The sequence below is a fragment of the Balaenoptera musculus genome, chromosome 19 (assembly GCF_009873245.2).
Source record: "Balaenoptera musculus isolate JJ_BM4_2016_0621 chromosome 19, mBalMus1.pri.v3, whole genome shotgun sequence".
NCBI lineage: Eukaryota > Metazoa > Chordata > Mammalia > Artiodactyla > Balaenopteridae > Balaenoptera > Balaenoptera musculus.
In genome coordinates, this window is record NC_045803.1 from 903,761 (window position 1) to 926,228 (window position 22,468).

General features: G+C 44.0%; 2 protein-coding genes across 5 annotated transcripts in view; both read left to right on the top strand.

The window, feature by feature from the left end:
* The window catches only part of LOC118885225 (zinc finger protein 211-like), a 28,689-nt gene extending 17,398 nt beyond the window's left edge, over window positions 1-11,291 (top strand). For 2 of the 4 annotated variants that reach the window (XM_036833721.1, XM_036833722.1), the window contains 3 exons: window positions 4,318-4,642; window positions 6,970-7,096; window positions 8,384-11,291. In XM_036833721.1, coding sequence (XP_036689616.1) covers window positions 4,610-4,642; window positions 6,970-7,096; window positions 8,384-9,681 — 1,458 coding nt within the window. In that variant the 5' untranslated portion in view covers window positions 4,318-4,609 and the 3' untranslated portion in view covers window positions 9,682-11,291. The remainder of the gene's footprint in view (window positions 1-4,317; window positions 4,643-6,969; window positions 7,097-8,383) is intronic. The other 2 variants (XM_036833723.1, XM_036833724.1) reach the window with 2 other exon arrangements.
* The window catches only part of LOC118885219 (zinc finger protein 211-like), a 189,000-nt gene continuing 171,123 nt past the window's right edge, over window positions 4,592-22,468 (top strand). Inside the window, exon 1 of the mRNA XM_036833716.1 lies at window positions 4,592-4,642. The gene's annotated coding sequence lies outside the window, so the exon portion shown is untranslated. The remainder of the gene's footprint in view (window positions 4,643-22,468) is intronic.

The following is a 22,468-nucleotide window of genomic DNA, read 5'->3' on the forward strand; positions in this document are numbered from 1 at the left end:
GGTCCCACCCATCTAGGTCATCACAGAGCACCGAGCTGAGCTCCCTGTGCTATACCGCTGGTTCCCACTAGCTATCTGTTTTACACATGGTAGTGTATTTATGTCAAACCTAATCTCCCAGTTCATCCCACCATCCCCTTCCCCTTCTGTGTTCACACATCCATTGTCTATGTCTGCATCTCTATTTGTGCCCTGGAATTAGGTTCATCTGTACCATTTTTCTAGATTGCACATACATGCATTGATATACAATATTTGTTTTTCTCTTTCTGATTTCACTCTGTATGACAGACTCTGGGTCCATCCACATCTGTACAAATGACCCACTTTCATTCCTTGTTATGGCTGAGTAATATTCCATTATATATATATATGTACCACATCTTCTTTATCCATTCATGGATAAAGTGTCAGTGGACACTTAGATTGTTTACATGTCCTGACTATTGTAAATAGTGCTGCAATGAACATTGGGGTACATGACTCTTATTGAATTATGGTTTTCTCAGGGTATATGCCCAGTAGTGGGATTGCTGGGTCATATGGTAGTTGTAGTTTTAGTATTTTAAGGGACCTCCATACTCTTCTCCATATAGTGTAGGAGGGTTCCCTTTTCTCCACACCCTCTCCAGCATTTATTGTTTGTAGGTTTTTTGATGATGGCCATTCTGACCACTATGAGGTGATACCTCATTGTAGTTTTGATTTGCATTTCTCTAATAATTAGTGATGTTGAGCATCTTTTCATGTGTTTGTTGGCCATCTGTATGCCTTCTTTGGAGAAATGTCTATTTAGGTCTTCTGCCCATTTTTGGATTGGATTGTTTGTTTTTTTGATATTGAGCTGCTTGAGCTGTTTGTATATTTGGGAGATTAATCCTTTGTCAGTTGCTTCATTTGCAAATATTTTCTCCCATTCTGAGGGTTGTCTTTTCGTCTTGCTTATGGTTTCCTTTGCTATGCAAAAGGTTTTAAGTTTTATTAGGTCCCATTTGTTTATTTTTGTTTTTATTCTCAATACTCTAGGAGGTGGGTCAAAAATTTAGGTCCTTAATCCATTTTGAATTTATTTTTGTGTATGGTGTTGGGGAGTGTTCTAATTTCATTCTTTTACATGTAGCTGTCCAGTTTTCCCAGCACCTCTTATTGAAGAGGCCGTCTTGCTCCATTGTATATTCTGGCCTCCTTTGTCATAGATTAGGTGACCATAGGTGTGTGGGTTTATCTCTGGACTTTCTGTCCTATTCCATTGATCTATATTTCTGTTTTTGTGCCAGTACCATACTGTCTTGATTACCATAGTAGCCCTGTAGTGTAGCCTGAGGTCAGGGAGTCTGATTCATTTTTTGTTCTAATTCTGTGAAAAATGCCATTGCTAATTTGATAGGGATTGCACTGAATCTGTAGATTGTTTTGGGTAGTATAGTCATTTTTACAATATTGATTCTTCCAATCCAAGAACATGGTATATTTCCCCATCTGTTTGTGTCATCTTTGATTTCTTTCATCAGTGTCTTATAGTTTTCTGAGTACAGGTCTTTTACCTCCTTAGGTAAGTTTATTCCTCGGTCTTTTATTCTTTTTATTGCAATGGTAAATGGGAACGTTTCCTTTATTTCTATTTCTGTGCATTAACTTTGTATCCTGCTACTTTACCAAATGCATTGATTAGCTCTAGTAGTTTTCTGGTGGCATCTTTAGGATTCTCTATGTACAGTATCATGTCATCTGCAAACAGTGACAGTTTTACTTCTTCTTTTCCAATTTGTATTCCTTTTATTTCTTTTTCTTCTCTGATTTCTGTGGCTAGGACTTCCAAAACTCTGTTGAATAATAGTGGCAAGAGTGGACATCCTTGTCTTTTTCCTGATCTTAGAGGAAATGCTTTCAGTTTTTCACCATTGAGAATGATGTTTGCTGTGGGTTTGTCATATATGATTGTTATTATGTTGAGGTAGGTTCCCTCTATGCCCACTTTCTGGAGAGTTTTTATCATAAATGAGTTTTGAATTTTGTCAAAAGCTTTTTTTGCATCTATTGAGATGATCATATGGTTTTTATTCTTTAATTTGTTAATTGGGTGTATCACATTGATTGGTTTGTGTATATTGAAGAATCCTTGCATCCCTGGGATAAATCCCACTTGATCATGGTGTATGATCCTTTTAATGTGTTGTTGGATTCTGTTTACTAGTATTTTGTTGAGGATTTTTGCATCACTGTTCATCAGTGATATTGGTCTGTAATTTTCTTTTTTTGTGATACTTTTGTCTGGCTTTGGTATCAGGGTGATGGTAGCCTCATAGAATGAGCTTGGGGAAGAGTTTGAAAAGGATAGGTGTTAGTTCTTCTCTAAATGTTTGTTGGAATTCGCCTGTGCAGCCACCTGGTCCTGGACTTTTGTTTGTTGGAAGATTTTTAATTACAGTTTCAATTTCATTACTTGTGATTGGTCTGTTTATATTTTCTAATTCTTCGTGGTTCAGTCTTGGAAAGTTGTATGTTTCCAAGAATTTGTCCATTTCTTCCAGGTTGTCCATTTTATTGGCATAGAGTTGCTTGTAGTAGTCTCTTAGGATCCTTTTTATTTCTGCGGTGTCAGTTGGAATTTCTCCTTTCCATTTCTTTTTTTAAAATATTTATTTATTTTTGGCATACGGCCTTCTCTCTAGTTGTGACACGCTGGCTTGAGTGTGTGGCTCAGTAGTTGCAGCGTGCGAGCTTAGTTGCCCCACGGCATGTGGGATCCTAGTTCCCCAACCAGGGATCGAACCAGCATCCCCTGCATTGCAAGACGGATTCTTTATTTTTAAAAAATTATTTAATTAATTTTTTCGGCTGCATTGGGTCTTTGTTGCTGTGTGCAGGCTTTTCTCTAGTTGCAGCGAGCGGGAGCTACTCTTCGTTGCAGTGCTTGGGCTCTAGGCACACAGGCTTCAGTAGTTGTGGCCCGTGGGCTTAGTTGCTCCGCGGCATGTGGGATCTTCCTGGACCAGGGATCGAATCCCTGTCACCTGCATTGGCAGGCGCATTCTTAACCACTGCACCACCAGGGAAGCCCGTTTGTTCTTTAGTTCTTCTAGGTCCTTGTTAAACATTTCTTCTATTTTCTCGACTCGTGATTTTGGATCATCTTTACTATCATTATTCTGAATTCTTTTTCACGTAGGTTGCCTATTTTGTCTTCATTTATTTGGTCTTGTACTTTTTTACCTTGCTCCTTCATCTGTAACATATATTTTTTTGTCATTTCATTTTTTTTTTTTTTTTTTTTGATGAGTGGGGGCTGTGTTCCTGTCTTGCTGGTTGTTTGGCCTGAGGCATCCAGCACTAGAGTTTGTAGGCTGTTGAGTAGAGCCAGGTCTTGGTGAGGAGCTCAGGTCTGACTCCTCATTTCTCAAAAGTTTCTGCTTTTAATCAGATAAGGGATGTTCTGGGAAGGTTTCTTTCTGCATGTGTTGATTCTCATCTGCCTCCAGCTCAAGATAATCCCTATGCCAATGTGGCATATTTTGGTCCCCTGCCTTTGTATCTGATAAATTCAGCAGAATCACTCTTTCTCATAGTAAGAGTTGCTTCTTTGCAGGAGAGTCTTATCATCTAATCAACTGAGGATCTGAATGTTTTCTCTATGGGATTTATCTAATGTATTCAGTCTTCAGAGGCTCTGTGTAAGCACTTAGTGGCTTACCTAGATGGTCCTTTGAATAGGGCTCCATTACCTGGAATATAAAACCTGCTGTTTCCCCAAGAAAATTATGAGCTTTGTAATGTTTTCTAAATCAAGATCCCAAAAGTTTTTCTTGGTGCAGTTATTGTACTTTTTCAAGAATTCACATATTTTGGAAATGTTCTTAGTGCTTATGAAGTCATGCAATGGTTTGTGCATGCACATGCACTTGTAGGGAGTGCTTGTCCCTTGTTACTTTACATGGTATTTTTAGTTAGAACTTCTTAGCGTCTTTCATACCAAATGATTTATATACATGTAGATTAGCAAATCACTGTCACTAAATCATTCTCACAGAGAGCCGGTGTGATCTTTGGCAGCTCAATTCAAGAGTAAATACCTCAAGGGAGTTCCCTGGTGGTCCAATGGTTAGGACTCTGTGCTTTCAATGCCAAGGGTGGGGGTTCCAGCCCTGGTTGGGGAACTAAGATCCCACAAGCTGCAAGCCATGGCCAAAAAAGTAAATACCTCAAAATATCCTTAAAGATTTTATATTTTCATCTATTTAAACTCATTAAGTAGATAAAATATACAGAGGAGTTTTATCCACTGCTTTAATTCAGTGTTTTATTTACTCTTTAATTCAGTGTTTTATTCACTGCTGTGAGAACTACATTGCCCAGAGGACCCTGAGCCAGCAAATTCACGTCAGCGTGGAGCCAATGAAGGTCCAGGACAGGGGCATTTCCATGCGTGCCATTGTGTCAGGGCGGGACTTCCGGCATTCTCCTAGTGGCAGTCTGTTTCCTACTCAGAGGTTCCAGAGCTCTGGGTCTGGTCTGAGGTGACCAAACTAAAGAGGAGACACGACCAAGAGGAATTGTCCTTGCTGCACAGAGTCGGATCTGAAGCATTGGGTTGCTCCACCCACAGACTCCGATGGCGGCGGCGGTGCTGAGGGACCCACCTCAGGTAAATGCTCATCCTCCAGGCCCTCACCACCCTCACTCCACCAGACACTAAAGCCCTGAGTGCGGGGCACTTGTTCCCGTGCCCGCAGCCCAGGCCCCGGTGTCCAGGATGGTGAGGCGGCCATGGGTGGGGCCCTGGGGCCCTGTTTCTGACAGACAGTGTGATGGCACGTGGGAGAGGGTCACAGGTGAAGGGACCGGCAGGTGTATAGGTTTGGAGGTCGGAGGATTCGGGAAACCTGTTTCTTTAGGCAACAGAGAATTGAGGTGGAGTGACCCTGGATTGGCAGGCTCAGGGGGTTGTTTCTTCATTCTGAAGGCCCTGGGAACCGTGGGGAATTTCAACAAAGAAGACAACTGAAGTTTTCCAAGAGGCTTTTTAAAGGAAGAACAGACTAGAGAGGGTTGATGACAGTGAAGCACAGGGAGACTGAGTCCTTGTGCAGGTCACATAGCTGCTAAGAGTCAGCACTGAGGACTGAATCCCAGAGTTTAGACAGCCTGAGGTCTCTTTGCTCCAGTGGTAAGCAGAGCTATAATGGAGACCAGAGCCCACTGAGCTCCACCATGGTTGCCTGCCTCCACTGACCTCTGCCCACTGGTTCCCATAACAGTTGAAGTGCTTTTAGAATCTACACAAGTAAGGGGAGGGTGTCCTAGGGTCTCACTGATCATGACCCTATATGCATGTGGTGTCTGGGGTTGTGGTATCCTGGGACCCTTCACCTGCCATTCTCCCAGCCTTTAGTCTGGGACCCTGGAGAAACGTCAACTGAGGCTGGAAGTTATATGGAGGTGTTCCCAATTCCAGAAATTAGTAAAGTCAAGTCGTCAAGGGCATAGGTACCAGTATGTGCCAGATGCTTGAAGGTGAGGCCAAGCTGGGAATATTCAGGGAAATATAAGTCTCCTTCTGATGAGAACAGAGCAGGGAGGCAGGACTCAGGCCTGGAATGTCTCCCTGAGAAGTGGGTTTTGATTTTGGAGGTGGTAGGAGCAGTTGGGGGGGGGGGGTTGGGTCATAAGATGGAGGTAAACTTACACATGCCTTAACCTGTTCCATCTAGCTGCAGGGAAGAGAAGTCTAGAAATTTGAGACAGAGTTCAGCATTAGACACACATGGGTGGTGACTGCTTGGTGGATTGGGTGGGGCTTTCTGTCACATTTAGGAAGGGGAATTCTTGTCCTGGTGGTAATATTATTAACAGGTCAGGAAGAAGAGAGTAGGTGTCAATTCTGGGTCTCTTTCTTGGGCACCAGGTTGGAGGAAGTGGTCTCTCAGACATAGGTAAAAGGTTTTAAGAGAGGTAGTCATTGAGGGAGGAGAGGATAATCTAGCAGCCACGGTTTCCAAGGGAAGAGTGGACATGAGGTGAATGCAGAGGCCTAGGAGTAACTGAGGCAGGATGACCCTGAGGATGGGGCTGCTGCTTATTCACCATTCTTGACTCACCAGAATTTTGTGGTGACCTTTTGTGGATCCTCTGAGGCTGGTTGATGAGCTCAGGGATGAATAGGACAGCTGTGAGTTACTCGGCCCCATGTTACGGGTGGAATTATGTCCCCCTAAGGTCTTATGTTGAAGTATTAATCTCCAGTAACTCAGCATGTGACTGTGTTTGGAAATAGGGTTTTTTATTAATATGAACCCTCATCCAACATGTCTAGTGTCCTTGTAATAATAAGAAATTTGGGCTCAGACACAGAAGGAAGACCACGTGACATCACGGGGAGATGACAGCCATCAATAAGCCAAGGATTGAGGCTGTAAACGCAACCAACCCTGCCAACACTTGAACTGTCAGAAAACAAATTTTTGTTGTTTAAGCTAGCCACTATGTGGTACTTTGTTATGGTAGCCGTAGCAGGAGGTGGGGTCCTGCAGAGGTCTGTAGTAGCAGGGCACTCTTGATGCTGTATGATGAGTAACGGGGAGACAAATGGAATTCCTGTGGCTGTGGGGATGCACTTACGGGGTGCACAGAGGCAAGAGGTGCTAAGAAAGATGTGCACACGGAGAGGGAGCATGAGCTGATGATTCCACATCCTTGGTATTAGGGACTTAAGAGTGCAGGTTGAGTCTACATTTGGTTGTACCTGGGAGGTACGCTCTGGGGTATCCCAGGGATATGGCCTGGCTGGGGGCTGGTGGGGCCCTGCAGGCAGGACCATGAGGAGAGAGTGACATTAGTGGCACCAGGGCCTGGTGTCGCCTCTGAGTTGGAGAGCTTGGGAGGAGGGTAAGCATGGGATAGATGTGTGGGTGATGGGTTGTGGATCCTTGGGAGAGAGGCTTTTTGTGATTTCATTTCTCCCCATCATGGCAGGGTAGTGTGACCTTTGAAGACGTGGTTGTGTACTTCTCCTGGGAGGAGTGGGGGCTCCTTGATGAGGCTCAGAGATGCCTGTACCACGATGTCATGCTGGAGAACTTTGCACTTGTGACCTCACTGGGTAAGGCCCTCGCACCCACCCCAGTACCTTGGGCTAGACTCTGATCTTCTCACATTTGAACAGTAGGTTCTGCCTCCTTTCCCAGTTCCCTGGCTGGGTGCTGTGGTCAACAGGGCTGGGCTGAGCGACTGCCCTCTTCTTGAACCTGCAGCCACTGGTGTGCTGCCCCAGTGAGCCTGATGGATCACACCTTACTTGCCCTCTCTCTCCCTGGCTGGGTAACTGTCCAGATCCATGGCTCCTCTGCCCAGGTTTTTCTCTCTCCTTTCTGTTGACATTCTTCCTGTCTGTGCCAGCAGTTGCTATTGCTAATATGTTGACTACCTTTGGGGACGATGGGCTTTTTTTTTTTTTTTTTTGGCCATGCCCCATGGCTTGTGGGATCTTAGTTCCCCAACCAGGGATTGAACTTGGGCCCTTGGCAGTGAAAGTGCAGAATCGTAATCCCTGGACGGAGGGGAATTCCCATTGGGCTATTCTTATAATATGCAGAATTTCTCTGGGCCAATGCTAGTCCATCACCTGTCCTGTCGTTGCCTTAGGACTTAGGTCCCAGGCAGTTGTTCAGCTGGGGTTCAGAAAGAAGAGTGCTGGGATGGACATGACTCCAGCCATGGCGAGATGGGCTCAGAGCAGGTCTCTCTTTGGTGAATGGCAACTGGCGGAGGGCATGACATTGAGACTGTATTCAGATCATACAGAACCTGTCCTGTGTCCACCAGTGTGTTGATGGTGATGCCAGTGACCACACATCATTTCTACCTTTCCTTCCTTACGCTGGACACTTCTATAACTTCTGATTCTTCTCTGGGTCCCTGGCTGTCCCCACCTTTCTACCTTCATGTGTCACCTTTTCTCTACTGTTCCCTCTACAATGTTCCCCAGAATTAGGTCCCACATAATGTGTTGCAAGGCATGCACATATCATTAAATAGACTTTGAATACCATGTAGTCAGTTGCAACCATATCTTCCTAGGCCTGGATACTTGAACGCAGCACTGAAATGTCATCAGCAGCCAAGGCCCTCCTGAAGGGCGTTGGCAGAGAAGTGAATTGGAGGTGTTTCTTCCTGTGCTGCACGCCACTCTGACAGCCTCCATCTTGCAAGGGCTCCCTACTTCTTAGGGCTTTCAGAGTCCCAGTACTTCAAAGCAGCTCTTTCATCAACCTCATATTGAAAACAATCCAATGGCCTCATTCTTTGGTGTGTCTGACACATTTGTGTTGGGGCTATCCCCCCACCACCAAAGACAACATGCATTTCACCGGCATTTCTGTGCTTTCAGGTTGTTGGTATGGAATGGAGGATGAGGAGGCATTTTCTGTGCAGAGTGTTTCTGTAGAACAAATGTCACTGCGCAAGACTCCAACTCCAGATCCATCCATTCAGAAGACTCACCCCTGTGAGAAGTGTGTCATGGCCGGGAGAGACATTTTGTATCTGCCTGAGTACCAAGGATTGCCTGCTGGGCAGAAATCATACACCTGTGAGGCATGTGGAAAACAATTTTGGTTCAGTCCAAACCATCACCAGCACCAGAAGCACAATGATGAGAAGCCATTCAAAAGGGACATAGATAGGGCCTCATTTGTGACGACCTACAGGTTCCATGTTTCAGGGAAGCCCTTCACCTGCGAGGAAGTCGGGAAGGATTTCCTGGCTATGTTGAATCTTCTCCAGCATCAGGCCACTCTCAAAGGGGCAAAGCCACACAGCAGCTCCAGGTGTGTGGAGTCCTTTCATAGCGGAAAAAGTCATTACAAGTACAGTGAGTATGAGAAATTGTTCAGCTATGAATACACACTTTTTCAGGATGAGCAACTTCACACTAGAGAAAGTTACTATGACTGTGAGAAACCCTTTAACCAAAGTTCCATCCTTATTAATTGCCAGAGACCTGACACAGGAGCAAGGTCTTATGAGTGCAGTGAATGTGGGAAATCCTTTAGCCAAAGCTACAGACTCATTCAACACCACAGAAGTCACACTGCAGCAAGGCCTTATAAGTGCAATGAATGTGGGAAAGCCTTCAGCTACAAATTAAGACTTGTGCAGCACCTACAAATTCACACTAAAGTGAGACCTTATGAGTGTGGCGAATGTGGGAAGTCCTTTAGCTACAGCTCCACTCTCATTAAACATCAGAGAGTTCACACTGGAGCAAGGCCTTATAAGTGTGGTGAGTGTGGGAATTCCTTTAGCCAAAGCTCCAACCTCATTCAGCACCAGAAGATTCACAGTGGAGCGAGGCCTTATAAATGTAGTGAATGTGGAAAATCCTTCAGCTACAAATGCAAACTTGTGCAGCATCTGCGAATTCACACTGGAGAAAGGCCTTATGAGTGTGGGGAATGTGGGAAATCCTTTAGCCACAGCTCCACTCTTAATCAACACCAGAGAATTCACACTGGAGCCAGACCATATAAGTGTGACGAGTGTGAGAAATCCTTTAGCCAAAAGTCCAACCTCATTCAGCATCGGAGAGTACACACAGGAGAAAAGCCTTATGAGTGTGGGGAATGTGGGAAGTCCTTTAGTCAAAGCTCCCACATCATTCAACACAGAAAACTTCACACCAGATAACCTCATGAATGGCAGTGACTGGGAAAAAACCAGTTACAGCCAATGGTCTGTAATTCAACAGAAGTTCACAGCCTGGATAAATTTTATTTGTGCAGCAAAGTTGGGAAAACCTTCATCTAAAGGTCTCTGAGACCTACAGGGAACATGGGTTTTCAGTGTACTAGACTAGAGTGTCTTTGTGAGGGAGCCATCTGCTTGACATTGAACCCTCATACAGCTGAGCATCCAGAGTGGGAAGGTTCCCCATGAGTTCTAGGTTTGTGGAAAGCTTTTAGGATCCTCTTTGCATATTCTACTGCTGGCTCCGTTGCCTGAATTATGTCCCTTCCAGTTTCTGTGGCAGAAGCCTCACCTCTACCACTTAGTAGTTTCCAGGTTCCAATAGTGTGTATGTCCCTTGCAGTGATCAGGGAAGGCAGATGTCTCTGTCCCATTCTCTACAGAACAGTAGGAGGAGTAATTTTCAAGGGAGGAAGCACCTCTAGTGCCTCTGTGAGAAGTATAAATCAGTTCCCTTTTCCCAGGGATATCACATAATGCTGCACTACTGTGGGGAAGCTGTTCCCCAGGTACTGCAAAGGAATCACGTGCCTTCATGTCTAGAGTTGGGTTTTCTGGTGTTGGTTGTAATAAGACGGGTGAGGCTGGAACCTAAATTCACACACACTGGATGTGATTCATACGCACTGGAGGAGGCTGTGGCAGTGAGAAAGGTGTGCCTCTTCTCTAAAGGTGCCTCCACAAATGTTGTGACTGTGGCTACATTGTGTTGGATGAGGTGTACATGCCATAGCTGTGTCCTTCCTGTAGCTGCAGTCATTGTCAGAGCAAATAAAGCTGTGTATACTCGTGTAGCCTCAGGGCTGTTCACTCAAAGGATACTGCTGCATAGAGAAGAAAATGAGAATAGACAGAAGGGAGATCCTGGAGTCCAGAGATCTAGTTTTTGTGACCTAGCAGCTGTTCCTGCCAACTCAAATGATCTTTTTGAATACTTTTTCCCTTCTTGGAGGGCTGCCCTTCCCAAGCTTTCTAAACCTTTGGTTATGAAAAAAATGGGGGGGGATCAGATTTCTATTTAAACAAATTCTTACAAAGGTTTATTGACATAATTTAAATTGTACAGTGTGGTTAGTTTTGACATAGTGTAAAAACCATGAAACCATTAAAAATAATCCTGATGGTTATCATATCTGTAATTCATAGTTACTTCCCTTTTATTTTTGGCCACACCACACAGCTTGGGGGATCAAGCCTGGGTCGTGGCTGTAAAAGCCCAGAATCCTAACCTCTAGGCTACCAGAGAATATACCCTTTTAAAATCTCTTTCTGCCCTCACAACTACTGATTTACTCACACAGTAAATTAGTTTGTTTCAGAGAATTTTATGTTTACTTTTTAAAAATTGTGTTTTCCCTCCATGCTGCATAATATTTTCTGATTCGTAAATGTTTGCTTATGTAAATACTTCATTCTTTTTCTAGCTGAGTACTATATCCTGTCTAGATGTGCCACAATTTGTTTACCCACTTTTCTGTTAATGGCCATTTGGCTTGTTTCCTATTTTCGGCTGTTACAAATAAAGCCTTATTGTATATACACAATGGAAAGGAACAGGCGATGAAGCCTCCTTTGTTTTTTTCATGTTAGGGGTAACTTGTTTCATCTAGCCCCACTATATTAGTGAATTATTATATAACACATAAACCCTCTTCAGAGTTCATTTCTAAGATGTAAACCTTTCACAGCTCCAATATCAGTGTTCAGACTTCCCACCTTAAAAGCTTTTGTGTTTCATAAATTTCTTAATCTAGAGGTAGGTAGATATTACCTCTCTGAAGTTCCCCAATCATTCCACTAGGGTTTGCAACATTCTAGATGTGGTTTGTTGGGTCTCTCAAACTATTTAACATGCTGACCGCCCCACTAATTGAAGAGATGAGGGCAAGTTGAAGTGTCTTGATGGTGCACATCTGTTGCATTGTTTTTACTACCACAGCGCCACACAGCCAGGAACTTTTTCAGGTACTGTATGTGCAAGATTGTGAGGAACTCTCCTTCCTACACCCTAATTCCCAACCCTTCTGGTGTAAATTTGCAAAGGAAGGGTGAACCCGTGGAACACCCCCATCCTTCCTTGGACCCTAATAAGGCAGAGCTTCAGGTCCCTGCTCCTTCCACCCACAACCTCACTGTGGCATGCCCCCAGGGTGCCCTCCAGAATCTGTGAGTGATGTCTTCCTCAAGTTTGATAGTTTCGAAGTGCTTCCTACCACCTCTTGCAGTTCTCTTATCATGATCCTAGGTAGGAAGCACTTCAAAAAACTAAGAGAACTGCAAGGGGTGGCCCAGCCACAGTGTTGGTTGGCCCTGGTGAAGGTATAAGTGTCTTCCAGGTGAGCCTTGGGCATTCCCAGCTGAGAGTACTACTGCCACTAGGCTGGGAACCAGAATATACTAGCCTCAAAGTGACTTGAAAGGAGTGAAAAAACCTGTCATTTCACTAAAAAGTACCCCTTCAGAGAGCACTCCACACCTATAAGCAGAAAAAAATCACCACAACCTGTATGTACTTTTTTGTAAAGCACAGTAAGTGCACCAAGGGAAATATTTGAGCCCTGACTTTTGCAAGACTTCTTTAACTGTAGTGGTAAAGTGGAATAGAATCCTACATAAAAACTTAGGAAACTTCTTATGGAATATTTCTATTATCATTTTCACATTAACAGTATTTTTTAATCACTCTAGAATGTTTTCTTCAAGAAAATTCAAATGATTAAAACACTCTTCACCCTGTCAATAGGTATAAATTCACTTCACTTGGGAAACTTGGAATTTTGATAACTAAACGTTTAAGAGAAATATCCCTAAGCAAATCACAGTATCTTTGGCAGGGTACATAATAGATTGATGACAAAGTTTAACTCCAACTCCATCCAGTGATACCTTTGAATGAGGAGGAAGGGGGACTGGGAAAGTACAAGGGGAAAAAACGTACGTTTTTATATGTTTGCTTTAAAAAAGGCCCTGGGGATTTGATAGCAGATGGATTTAGTCAGCCAGGATTAGCTAGGGGAAAACATCTAATCCCTGAAAACTACTTGGTGTCAGGGAAGAGTCATCAAAAGATGCTGCGATCTGAGAAGTAACCCCACACATGGCTGTGTTGAATTTCCATCAGCCCTCAAAATTTCTTAAAACTTTCACAGTAGAAACTTGGAAGGGAGAATAAGAAAAAAGCCAGCTTCATGAAACTGGCCCAAACTGGGGGAAATGCACATCAGAGCATTTATTTGTTGCTTTTGAACACACCTACTTAAAAAATCTCTACTGTGTGTGCCACACATTATTCTAAAAAATAATTTTAATTATTTTTAATTATGAAAATTAATAAAATTGTTAATAGGACGAAAGTTTCTAAGGAGAAAGGCTGATTTATAGTAACAAGTGCAGGGGATTGGGCTCTAAAATTTAACTTTGGGGAAAAGAAAAGCCTGATGGGTAGGGCTTCCCTCGTGACACCGTGGTTGAGAATCTGCGTGCCAATGCAGGGGACACGGGTTCAATCCCTGGTCCGGGAAGATCCCACCTGCCACAGAGCAACTAAGCCTGTGCATGACAACTACTGAGCCTGTGAGTCACAACTACTGCACCCACGTGGCATGACTACTGAAACCTGTGCGCCTACAGCCCCTGCTCCACAGTGAGAGAAGCTACGTCAATGAGAAGCCTATGCACTGCAAGGAAGAGTAGCTCACGCTCGCCGCAACTAGAGAAAGCCCATGCAAAGCAACGAAGACCCAACACACAGCCAAAAATAAATAAAATTTTTTTAAAAAAGCCTCATGGGTAAAGGATGTTCCAAATCCACATTTGATGAAGGTGAGGGCACGAGATTTGGGGGGTGGGAGGAAACACCATGGTAACGAGCCTGAGGCCAGAATATACTTTCAACTGTTCAAGGAAAAGAAGGCCACTGCAGAGGTCAAGAGATGTCATGGGGCCACAGATAAGACACTATTCCACTCCAAGGATTCAGACTTTGAAGAAAAGAGTTATATTTTTGGCGGGGGTCATAGTCCTTTGAGAGCACATCCTGTCAAAGGGAAGCACACAATAGGGAGCCCAGCTCACGAACCATTAAACGCAGGTAGGGGCGAATTTCCAAGGGGAAGAGAGGGATGCCCCCCTTACCCAGAGGTGGTGGAATAGGCCCTGTGACGGCACCGCCAGCCGCGCACCCGGGAGGTACGCTCCACAGAAACGGATCATCAAGCAACGCCGAGAGGCATAGCCCCAGGAGGAAGCCGGGTCCACAAGTGAGTTCAAGCTGTGAGTGACCACCAGATCCCACAATTCACATGAATTTTCGCAGTTACCGGCGTTATTCATAACTGCACCAGCAGAGGGACCCCACCGCCAAGAGTCAGACAAACTTTGTTGGCGGGGAACCCCCATCCCCGCACAACCCCAGAGGGTGCAGGTCAGGAGGCGCGAGGAGACCTCTGAGGAGTCATAGGGTTTGAAGCCAGGGTGTGCAGCACGACCTTAGGAGCCAGCCGAACAGCCCACAGTCGCCCACGAGTTCCCGCCTCCCCCGCGACGCGGAGCGCACACTGCCCGCCGGCCGCAGTGTCCTGGCTGCGGGAGAGAGAGGTGGGGCAAAGTCCACCTACCGGAACCTCACGCGAGCCCACTGCCCAGACCGTGGGGCCCTCCATGGGCCTCCCCGCACAGCCTGTTCTGGCCTAGTTCCCACCTCCGGACCCGGGAGACCCGCTCCAGCTCCCCTCGGCAGCCGGAGGAGCCCCAGCAGAGGCTGGTCGTTCTGGCCGGGCGGCCGCAGTCTCTTCCCCATGAGTCTGCAGGTACAACCTCCGGAGAAAGCACGAGGCGCGCCCGCCCGGCACGACCGGGACGATCCCGCCAGTCCCGCCGGCCTCCCGGAACTCTGCTTCGGGCACCGCGGCCGAATCCCATCCCCTGAAGACGTTGCCCGAACTCCGGAAGAGGGAAGGGACAATATAAACGTGGTTGCCAAATGGCGCCCGACAACCGGCGCCAACGTCAGCGGGACGGATTCGCATCCCGGACCGACGAGGGCGCACTGCCGGCCCCCCGGGGTGCTGGACCTAGTCCCGGCCTACCTCGGAGCGCGTCTCTCAGCCCGGGACCGTCACTCGCGCTGCCCAGAATGGCACCAGCGAGTTCCCGGGAGGACTTAGAAAAATTCTGCAGCAGGCAGTGTACACCTAAAACCGTACAAAGATTCATGGAGAACAACGGGTGAAATTTTTTTTTTTTTTTTTTTGGCTGAGTCGTGTGGCTTTGCGATCTTAGTTCCCGGATCAGGGGGATGAACCCGCGTCCTTGGCAGTAAAAGTGCCGAGTCCTAATGACTGGACGACCAGGGACTGCCCGGATTTTTTTTTTTTTTTAATTTATTTTTATTTTATTTATCTTTGGCTGTGTTGGGTCTTCGTTTCTGTGCGAGGGCTTTCTCTAGCTGTGGCAGGCGGGGGTCACTCTTCATTGCGGTGCGCGGGCCTCTCACTATCGCGGCCTCTCTTGTTGCGGAGCACAGGCTCCAGACGCGCAGGCTCAGTAATTGTGGCTCACGGGCCCAGTTGCTCCGCGGCATGTGGGATCTTCCCGGACCAGGGCTCGAACCCATGTCCCCTGCATTGGCAGGCAGACTCTCAACCACTGCGCCACCAGGGAAGCCCTGCCCGGATATTTTAATTCTATCATTTTGAGCAGAGGTCTTTCTAAAGCAAAAAAAAAAAAAAAAAAAAAAAAGCCCAGAAGACATGAAGGAAATAATTTATAACTCGACCACACAGAAGTTTAAACAAAATCTGCCTCTGCATTGACCATAACAAAGTTCAAAGACAAAAAATGGATGTGGGGAACACTGGTGCTAATGTACATGGAGTGATAAGAATACTGATCTCATCATTACTTACCATAAAAAATAGGAGAGGATTAATAGCCTTTTACTAAATAAACTTCCAACATGTCTGTACAATGCAACAGTATGAAAGAGAGACCGTGTGTGTTTGAAGTGAGGTTAATGTTGATGGTGAATTGTTCCATGAAATTTTTTTTTAAGGTGCAGAATTTCCTTTGGTTTTGTTTTTTGTGTTTTGTTTTTTTTTAAGTACATGTATTTCTATTTTAAAAGATAGATGAACAGGCAAAGGAACTAGAATCACTACAGCAATTTCAAAATCCAAGAATAAAGTTGCCCATAATTTAAGGCTTATTTATAGAGCTGATAGAGACCATGTGATGTTTGCAGTTAGACACGTTGATCAATGGAACACAACAGAGATTCAAACAAATATGCCTAAGCCCAAGTGATTTTTGGCAAATGTGCAAAAGCAATTCACTGGAGAAAAAATGGCTTCTCTATGATATGGGCAATCGGACATCCACAGCAAAACACAAAAGCAAGCAAGCGAGCAAACAAAAAAAAAAACCTTAACCTAAATACCTTAACTTCACACCTCGTACAAATTCAAAATGGATCACTCACGTTAATGTAAAATTTAACACTAGAACATACTTCAGAGGAAAAAATTCCAGGAAAAAAAATGGGGATCTAGGGTCAGGCAAAGAGATTTTAAAATCTGACACCAGAAGTGTGATCCATACAAAGAAATAGAGACATTGGAAGTTTTCAAAATTAAAAACCTAGGCTGTGAAACACCATCTGAAGAGGATGAAAGGACCAAGGACTGAAGCAGGGAAAAAACATGAGCAAACCACACATCAGATATGAACATGAAAGAACTCTCAAAACTATTATCTTAAAAAAAAATCCAAATACAAAATAGACAAAACACAGAACAGGCATTTCACCCAAGAGGAAGAGATATGATTGGACAGCAAATAAGAAGTGTTTGGACATACATAGCGAAGGAAGAATGGGCAGGACTGGGCAATGGGTTGTCTATGACATGGGGACATACAGGATGAGGAAACGCTTCTGGAGTTTGGAAAAGAGTCACTGCGTGAACAGTGGTACAATCCATTCAGACAGGGGGAAGTCTGGGGCGTGGCCAGTGTAAGGAAGCAGAATTTTTAGGATTGGACCACTTTTAATATGTCATTTCTGTGAGGCATCCAAGTCAGAAAACCAACTAGATGGTTGTATATCTAATTCTGGAAGGAGTTGAAATCTGGGGTTTATAAGCATAGAGTTCTTAATGACTTAGAAATGGACTAGACCACTCAGAGGTTATTTATTTTTTTAATCATATCGGTAATAGACTGTAGTGCCCAGCGTGGAGCAACAGATGCACTTCAAGTTTTAACACCCAGGCAGAGGAGCCTATGCTGGTGAACAGTGCTGTGGAGGAGCATCAAGAAAGGTAGTAGTGAAATGAGAAACCTCTGGTTGTCAGGAGCCAGAGAGAACAGTATTCCAAGAAACCAAGATTAGTGAGCCACTTACCTGAACTGCTCTAAAGGAAACCAGGACATGTCACCCCAAAATATCACCCACTGTTTGGCACATCAATTATTTTGAATTCCAGGTACTTATGACACAGCAGATGCAGGAAAGATGCTCTGACACTCCTTTTTCTTCCTGAGAGCAGGAGATAAAACTCCCATGTGAAAGGTACCCTCCCTGTACCAGGAGGAAGACATTCTTAATCATCAGAGACAGGAAATGTGAGTGGGAGAATTGGGGACTGAGCAGTTTGTACCAACAAAACCTTACTAATCTCATGCCTATCTTCCTAGTTCACTTCTTCACCGTGAACTACCCACAGCCCAGACCTCTCTGTCTTGTCAATTCTTCACAAATTGATTCTTTGTCTAAAAGATATAAAAGCTTCCTGTTCTTGTCATATCTTTGGGTCTTCGATCTCTCATGAAAGCTCCCATGTACATGTAAACATTTAATAAAATGTGTGTGCTCTTCTTCTATTAATCTGTCTTTTGTCAGTTTCAACCTTAGGCCCAGTCAGGGACCCTAAAAAGAGGGAAGAGGAGAATTTTTCCTTCCCTACAGCTGTTAGAATGTCCAGTAAGATGGTAAATGGAAAGTGAGCATTAGATGTTCACCAAAGAAGTCATTGGTGTCCATGGCAAAAGAGAGCAGTATTTGGAGCCATCTGGTGGGAAATTGTGTATACAGTGAAATAAAGAGCAGATGTCAGGTGAAGATATTGAAAGGTTATATGTTAAACAAAACTTCAACTCTTTATTTTTTGTTTGTTTGTTTTTTTAAAGAGCAGTTTGGGTTCACAGCAAAACTGGAGTACAGTTTGTTCCAATATGCCCCCTCCTCTGCCATCGCTGATTCCCACCACCCTCACAAATGAGAGAGAGAGAGAGAGAGAGAGAGAGAGACCTCAGAGCCTTCCCCTTCTCTACTATCCTATCAACATTCCGCATCAGTGTGTTGAGTCTACATGCATTAGGGTTCACTCTTGATGTACATTTTGTGGGTTTTGACCAATCTATCTCACCATTATAGTATCATAGAGAATAGTTTCCATCTTAAAAATCCTGTGCTCCCCCTATTCACCCCCACCCCAACCCCCGACCCCCTACAACGCCTCGCAACACACTGATCTCTTTACCCTCTCCAAACTTTTGCCTTTTCCGTAATATCATATATAGTTGGAACCATAAGGTATGCAACCTCTTCAGATTGCCTTCTTTCAGTGAGTAATATGCATTTAAGGTTCCCCTCCTGTCGCCTCACAGTTCCATAGCTCGCTCACTTCTTTTTAGCACCAAATAATTCCTTTGCATGAATGTACCCATCTGTGTCCGTTCAACTCCTGAGTGACATCTCGGTTGCCTCCTAGTCCTGGCAGTTATGAAAAAAGCCACCGTTAATGTCCACGTGCAGGTTTCTGCTGTTTTTGGCGGGGTGTGTGTATATATATATATTTTAAGTGTCTGTAGCTCAAAACAAGACTAGTTCCTCCTCCATTTATGTCTTTTACCTCATGTTTGGCTTTTGACAGAAAGAGGGACATTTTTCTGACACGATGGGGCTGGGGAGGCTGAAGTATAAGATGGGTGCAGGCCCATGCATATTCCTTTCTTATGTGGTGGGAAGATGACTCTTGCCGTTTGGGATCTAATTTCTCCGTGAATGATCAGGGAAGATACCAGGCGTAAAGAGGGAGAGTGAAGGTTAGAAAAACATGGAGAAGATTAGTTATAGATGCCGGGGTCTCCAGCACATGAACCTAAAAGATTTCTGGATGTGTACGGCAGATTTGGTGTGTAGGACTTTGAATTTACAGTGCTATCATCTAGCCACTTTTGGATGTCACACACTACCTCCTCACCACTAGAAAGAAGAAGGAAGATGGATAAACATGATTGAACCCCACAAATGGCACCTCTGAATCAAGACGGGTGCTCTCTTTGGGCAAATTGTGACTCTAAGTTGTGATCCCAGGGTTGTTTTATTTTACTTTCTGTTTTGTTTTTGGGCCGCGCAGCTTGTGGGATCTTAGTTCCCCAACCAGGGATTGAACCTGGGCCCTCTGCAGTGAAAGCACCAAGTCCTAACCACTGGACCGCCAGGGAATTCCCCCCCAGGGTTGTTTTAAAGACTGAACTAATAAGAGTTTACACAAGGAGGATGTGAATGTACTTAATGCCACTTATAAATAACAAAATGATAAATTTTATGTGATACATATTTTTAACCACAATTCAAAACAGAACACCCTCTCCCTGACTCAGACTAAGGGAGTTCCTGGGTCTATCAGGGTCATTGGCACTGTGGAAAACCAGGGGTCAGCAAACAGAAATATTTTCTTCCTCTTGAGGTGAATAAAAATTGTAAAAGACAGTAGTTGTACATCCTGTAATTCAATAAAGGAAAGGTAGGGATTAATTTTAGCATTTAAAAGCATACACTGTCCACCTTTCTAAGTATTTACACTACAAATTATGTGTAATTTCTTGGGTCAAGCAGTGCTTGGAAACTTGCAGAGTAACTGAGCCTGTTGCCAAATCTTTTGTTGGTGTCCATGTCTGCAGACTGTGTGTGACCCAAATGGGGTTAAGACTGGGGTGGGGGAAGAATTTTGGAGTTTATGTCCATATTTAGTATGTGTAAGAGAGGAAAATGATGTTCCCTCTAGAACCTTCTGAGTTTTTGGCTGTAACAAAAAGACGGATCAAGAAGAGAAAAACAAGGGCTTCCCTGGTGGCGCAGTGGTTAAGAATCCGCCTGCCAATGCAGGGGACACGGGTTCGAGCCCTGGCCCAGGAAGATTCCCACATGCCGTGGAGCAACTAAGCCCGTGCGCCACACCTACTGAGCCTGAGTTCTAGAGCCCGCAAGCCACAATTACTGAGCCCATGTGCCACAACTACTGAAGCCTGCGTGCCTAGAGCTTGTGATCCGCAACAAGAGAAGCCACAACGAGAAGCCTGCGCACCGCAATGAAGAGTAGCCCCCACTCACCACAACTAGAGAAAGCCTTCGCACAGCAACAAAGACCCAACACAACCAAACATAAATAAATAAATAAATAAATAAATAAATAAATACATTTATAAAAAAGAAGAGAAAAACAAGCAATTTATGAATGAGTGCAGTGCACACCCTGTGGGAGAAACCTAAACCAGAAGTAACTCAAAATGGAGTCTCAGAACTCCAGCTTTTATGCAACTTCAACAAAGAACAATAAAGTTGTAGAGAAATGACAGGAGAGAGGAAAGCAGTTTTAGGCTTCCACAGGGGGCAAACTGTGGGAAGGGAAACATATGGAGGGAAACTAATGGAGTAAGGTATTGTTTGCAGATTCCTCTGGTGCCATCTCTGAGTTGATGAGAATGTCTTCTTTCCTTCTCTAGGGAAGATAACATCCACGTGGGAGTTCTATGTCCTGCTTTAAGGAAGAAAAAGAGTCAGAGTGTCCTTGCACCTGCTGTTTCTTAAGTGCCTTGAACTCAAAATAATCAATGTAAGGACTTCCCTGGTGGTCCAGTGGTTAAGACTCCTCACTTCCACTGCAGGGGGTGTGGGTTCGATCTCTGGTCAGGGAATTAAGATTCCACATGCCTCGCCGCATGGCCAAAAATACATTAAAAAAGAAAGAAAAAATCATTGTGCCAAATTGGGGTGACATATTTTGGTTCACCCCCTTCTCAGGGATAACTGTTCTCTAGTCACGATATAAAAATATAACATGTGTTCACTGATGTGTGTCTGGGCCTTATGGCCTGGTCTAATGGCTCCACAGTGAGCATCTTCTACAGGCACAAGAGGCAAGTATGATACATTCACAGCACCCAGCGCTGCCCCAGATTCTCCTGAGACCAGAGCCACCCAAACCATCCTGATCCTGATGTGCACCTTTGTCACTTTCTACTTGCTTTCCTTCATCTTGGTACTTTACATGGTGCTATTTGATAATCCAAGGGTATAAGGGTATAAGGATAAATACTGTTGCATTTGTGGAGACATCTTTCCCCAATGTTTTCCCTTTGTGCTCATCAATAACAACAACTCTGTCTCCAGGCTCTATTTCCTCTGCTGGGGCAAAAGGTAATTTTCTCTAAATCTGTCACAAGACCTGAAGGTTTCTGTTCTTTACAAAATATTCATATGTCCATTCATCCATTAGGTAAGGCTAAGCCTCTACTATGGGCCAAGTACTATTAGGTAATTCAATTACCTAAATTAGACCAGTAGCTCCAGTCCTCATAGGGATTGCGATATATTTCAATGATCTTAGGACACACATTTTTCTTCCTTCTAACAGCTCTAAAATTGGGAGATATCATATACTGAATAGCATCTTATACTTGTGGCTGAGCAGTTGTGATATCGAGTTCATAGGCTTCATCCTAGTCCTAGTGCTTCAACTGAGTGTGGCAAATCACAGCAGAAGTTGCCAAATCCTTCAGAATGTAAGCAATTTGAAAGTAACAAAGGACTCCGTGACTGACTCCTGTATCATATAAAACTATCATTAAGGCACCTTATCACAGCATTTTTCTTTCTAAAATACCTATAAAATAATGGTCTGTTTTACACTTGGTGGTATCTTAGCTTTGGTTTAAAAAAAAAAAAAAGTTTAGCCAGGACACAGTCTTTAAGCATACATCTATACAAATTATTACACAACTTAAATTACTGTAAATGCTGGGAGATCAAATTTAGGTGATTATGACAAAATACAACTACTGGACTTGACCTAGTCTGAAGGCTCAAGAAAAGATACCTTGAGAATGTATTTCTGTGTATGAAAAAAATATTCTGCAATAATTTACTATATGTTGAGTGTTGGGAAGAATATTCCAGTGAGAGAGAGAAGTGCCTGTGAAGGGTTGGTGCTGGGAAGCTGTGTGAACATTCAGGAAAGACAGAAGGGGCTGAGACAGAATGAAGGATACTTCATGTCCAGACTCTGAACTAAGGAGACAGAATAATTTGTAGAGGGACTTCCCTGGTGGTCCAGTGGTTAGGGCTCCACAATTCCAGTGCAGGGGGCACGGGTTCGATCCCTGGTTGGGGAACTAAGGTCCCGCATGCTGTGTGGCATGACCAAAAAACAAACAAAGAAAAAGAAATAATAATTTGTGGAAATAATAACTTAGCTCACCCATAAATCCAATGTATGCAATTTATAAACTTGAAATCATTAGAAATTAAATCTTAGGTCTTATTAAACTACAATACTGTGATGACATTTTTTTATATGGTGATAAAATCAGCAAGAAGATGTAATTTCATTTCACAAATGATATTATTCAATCAATTTAATTTGTTCAAAAAGTCAAATTGATAAGG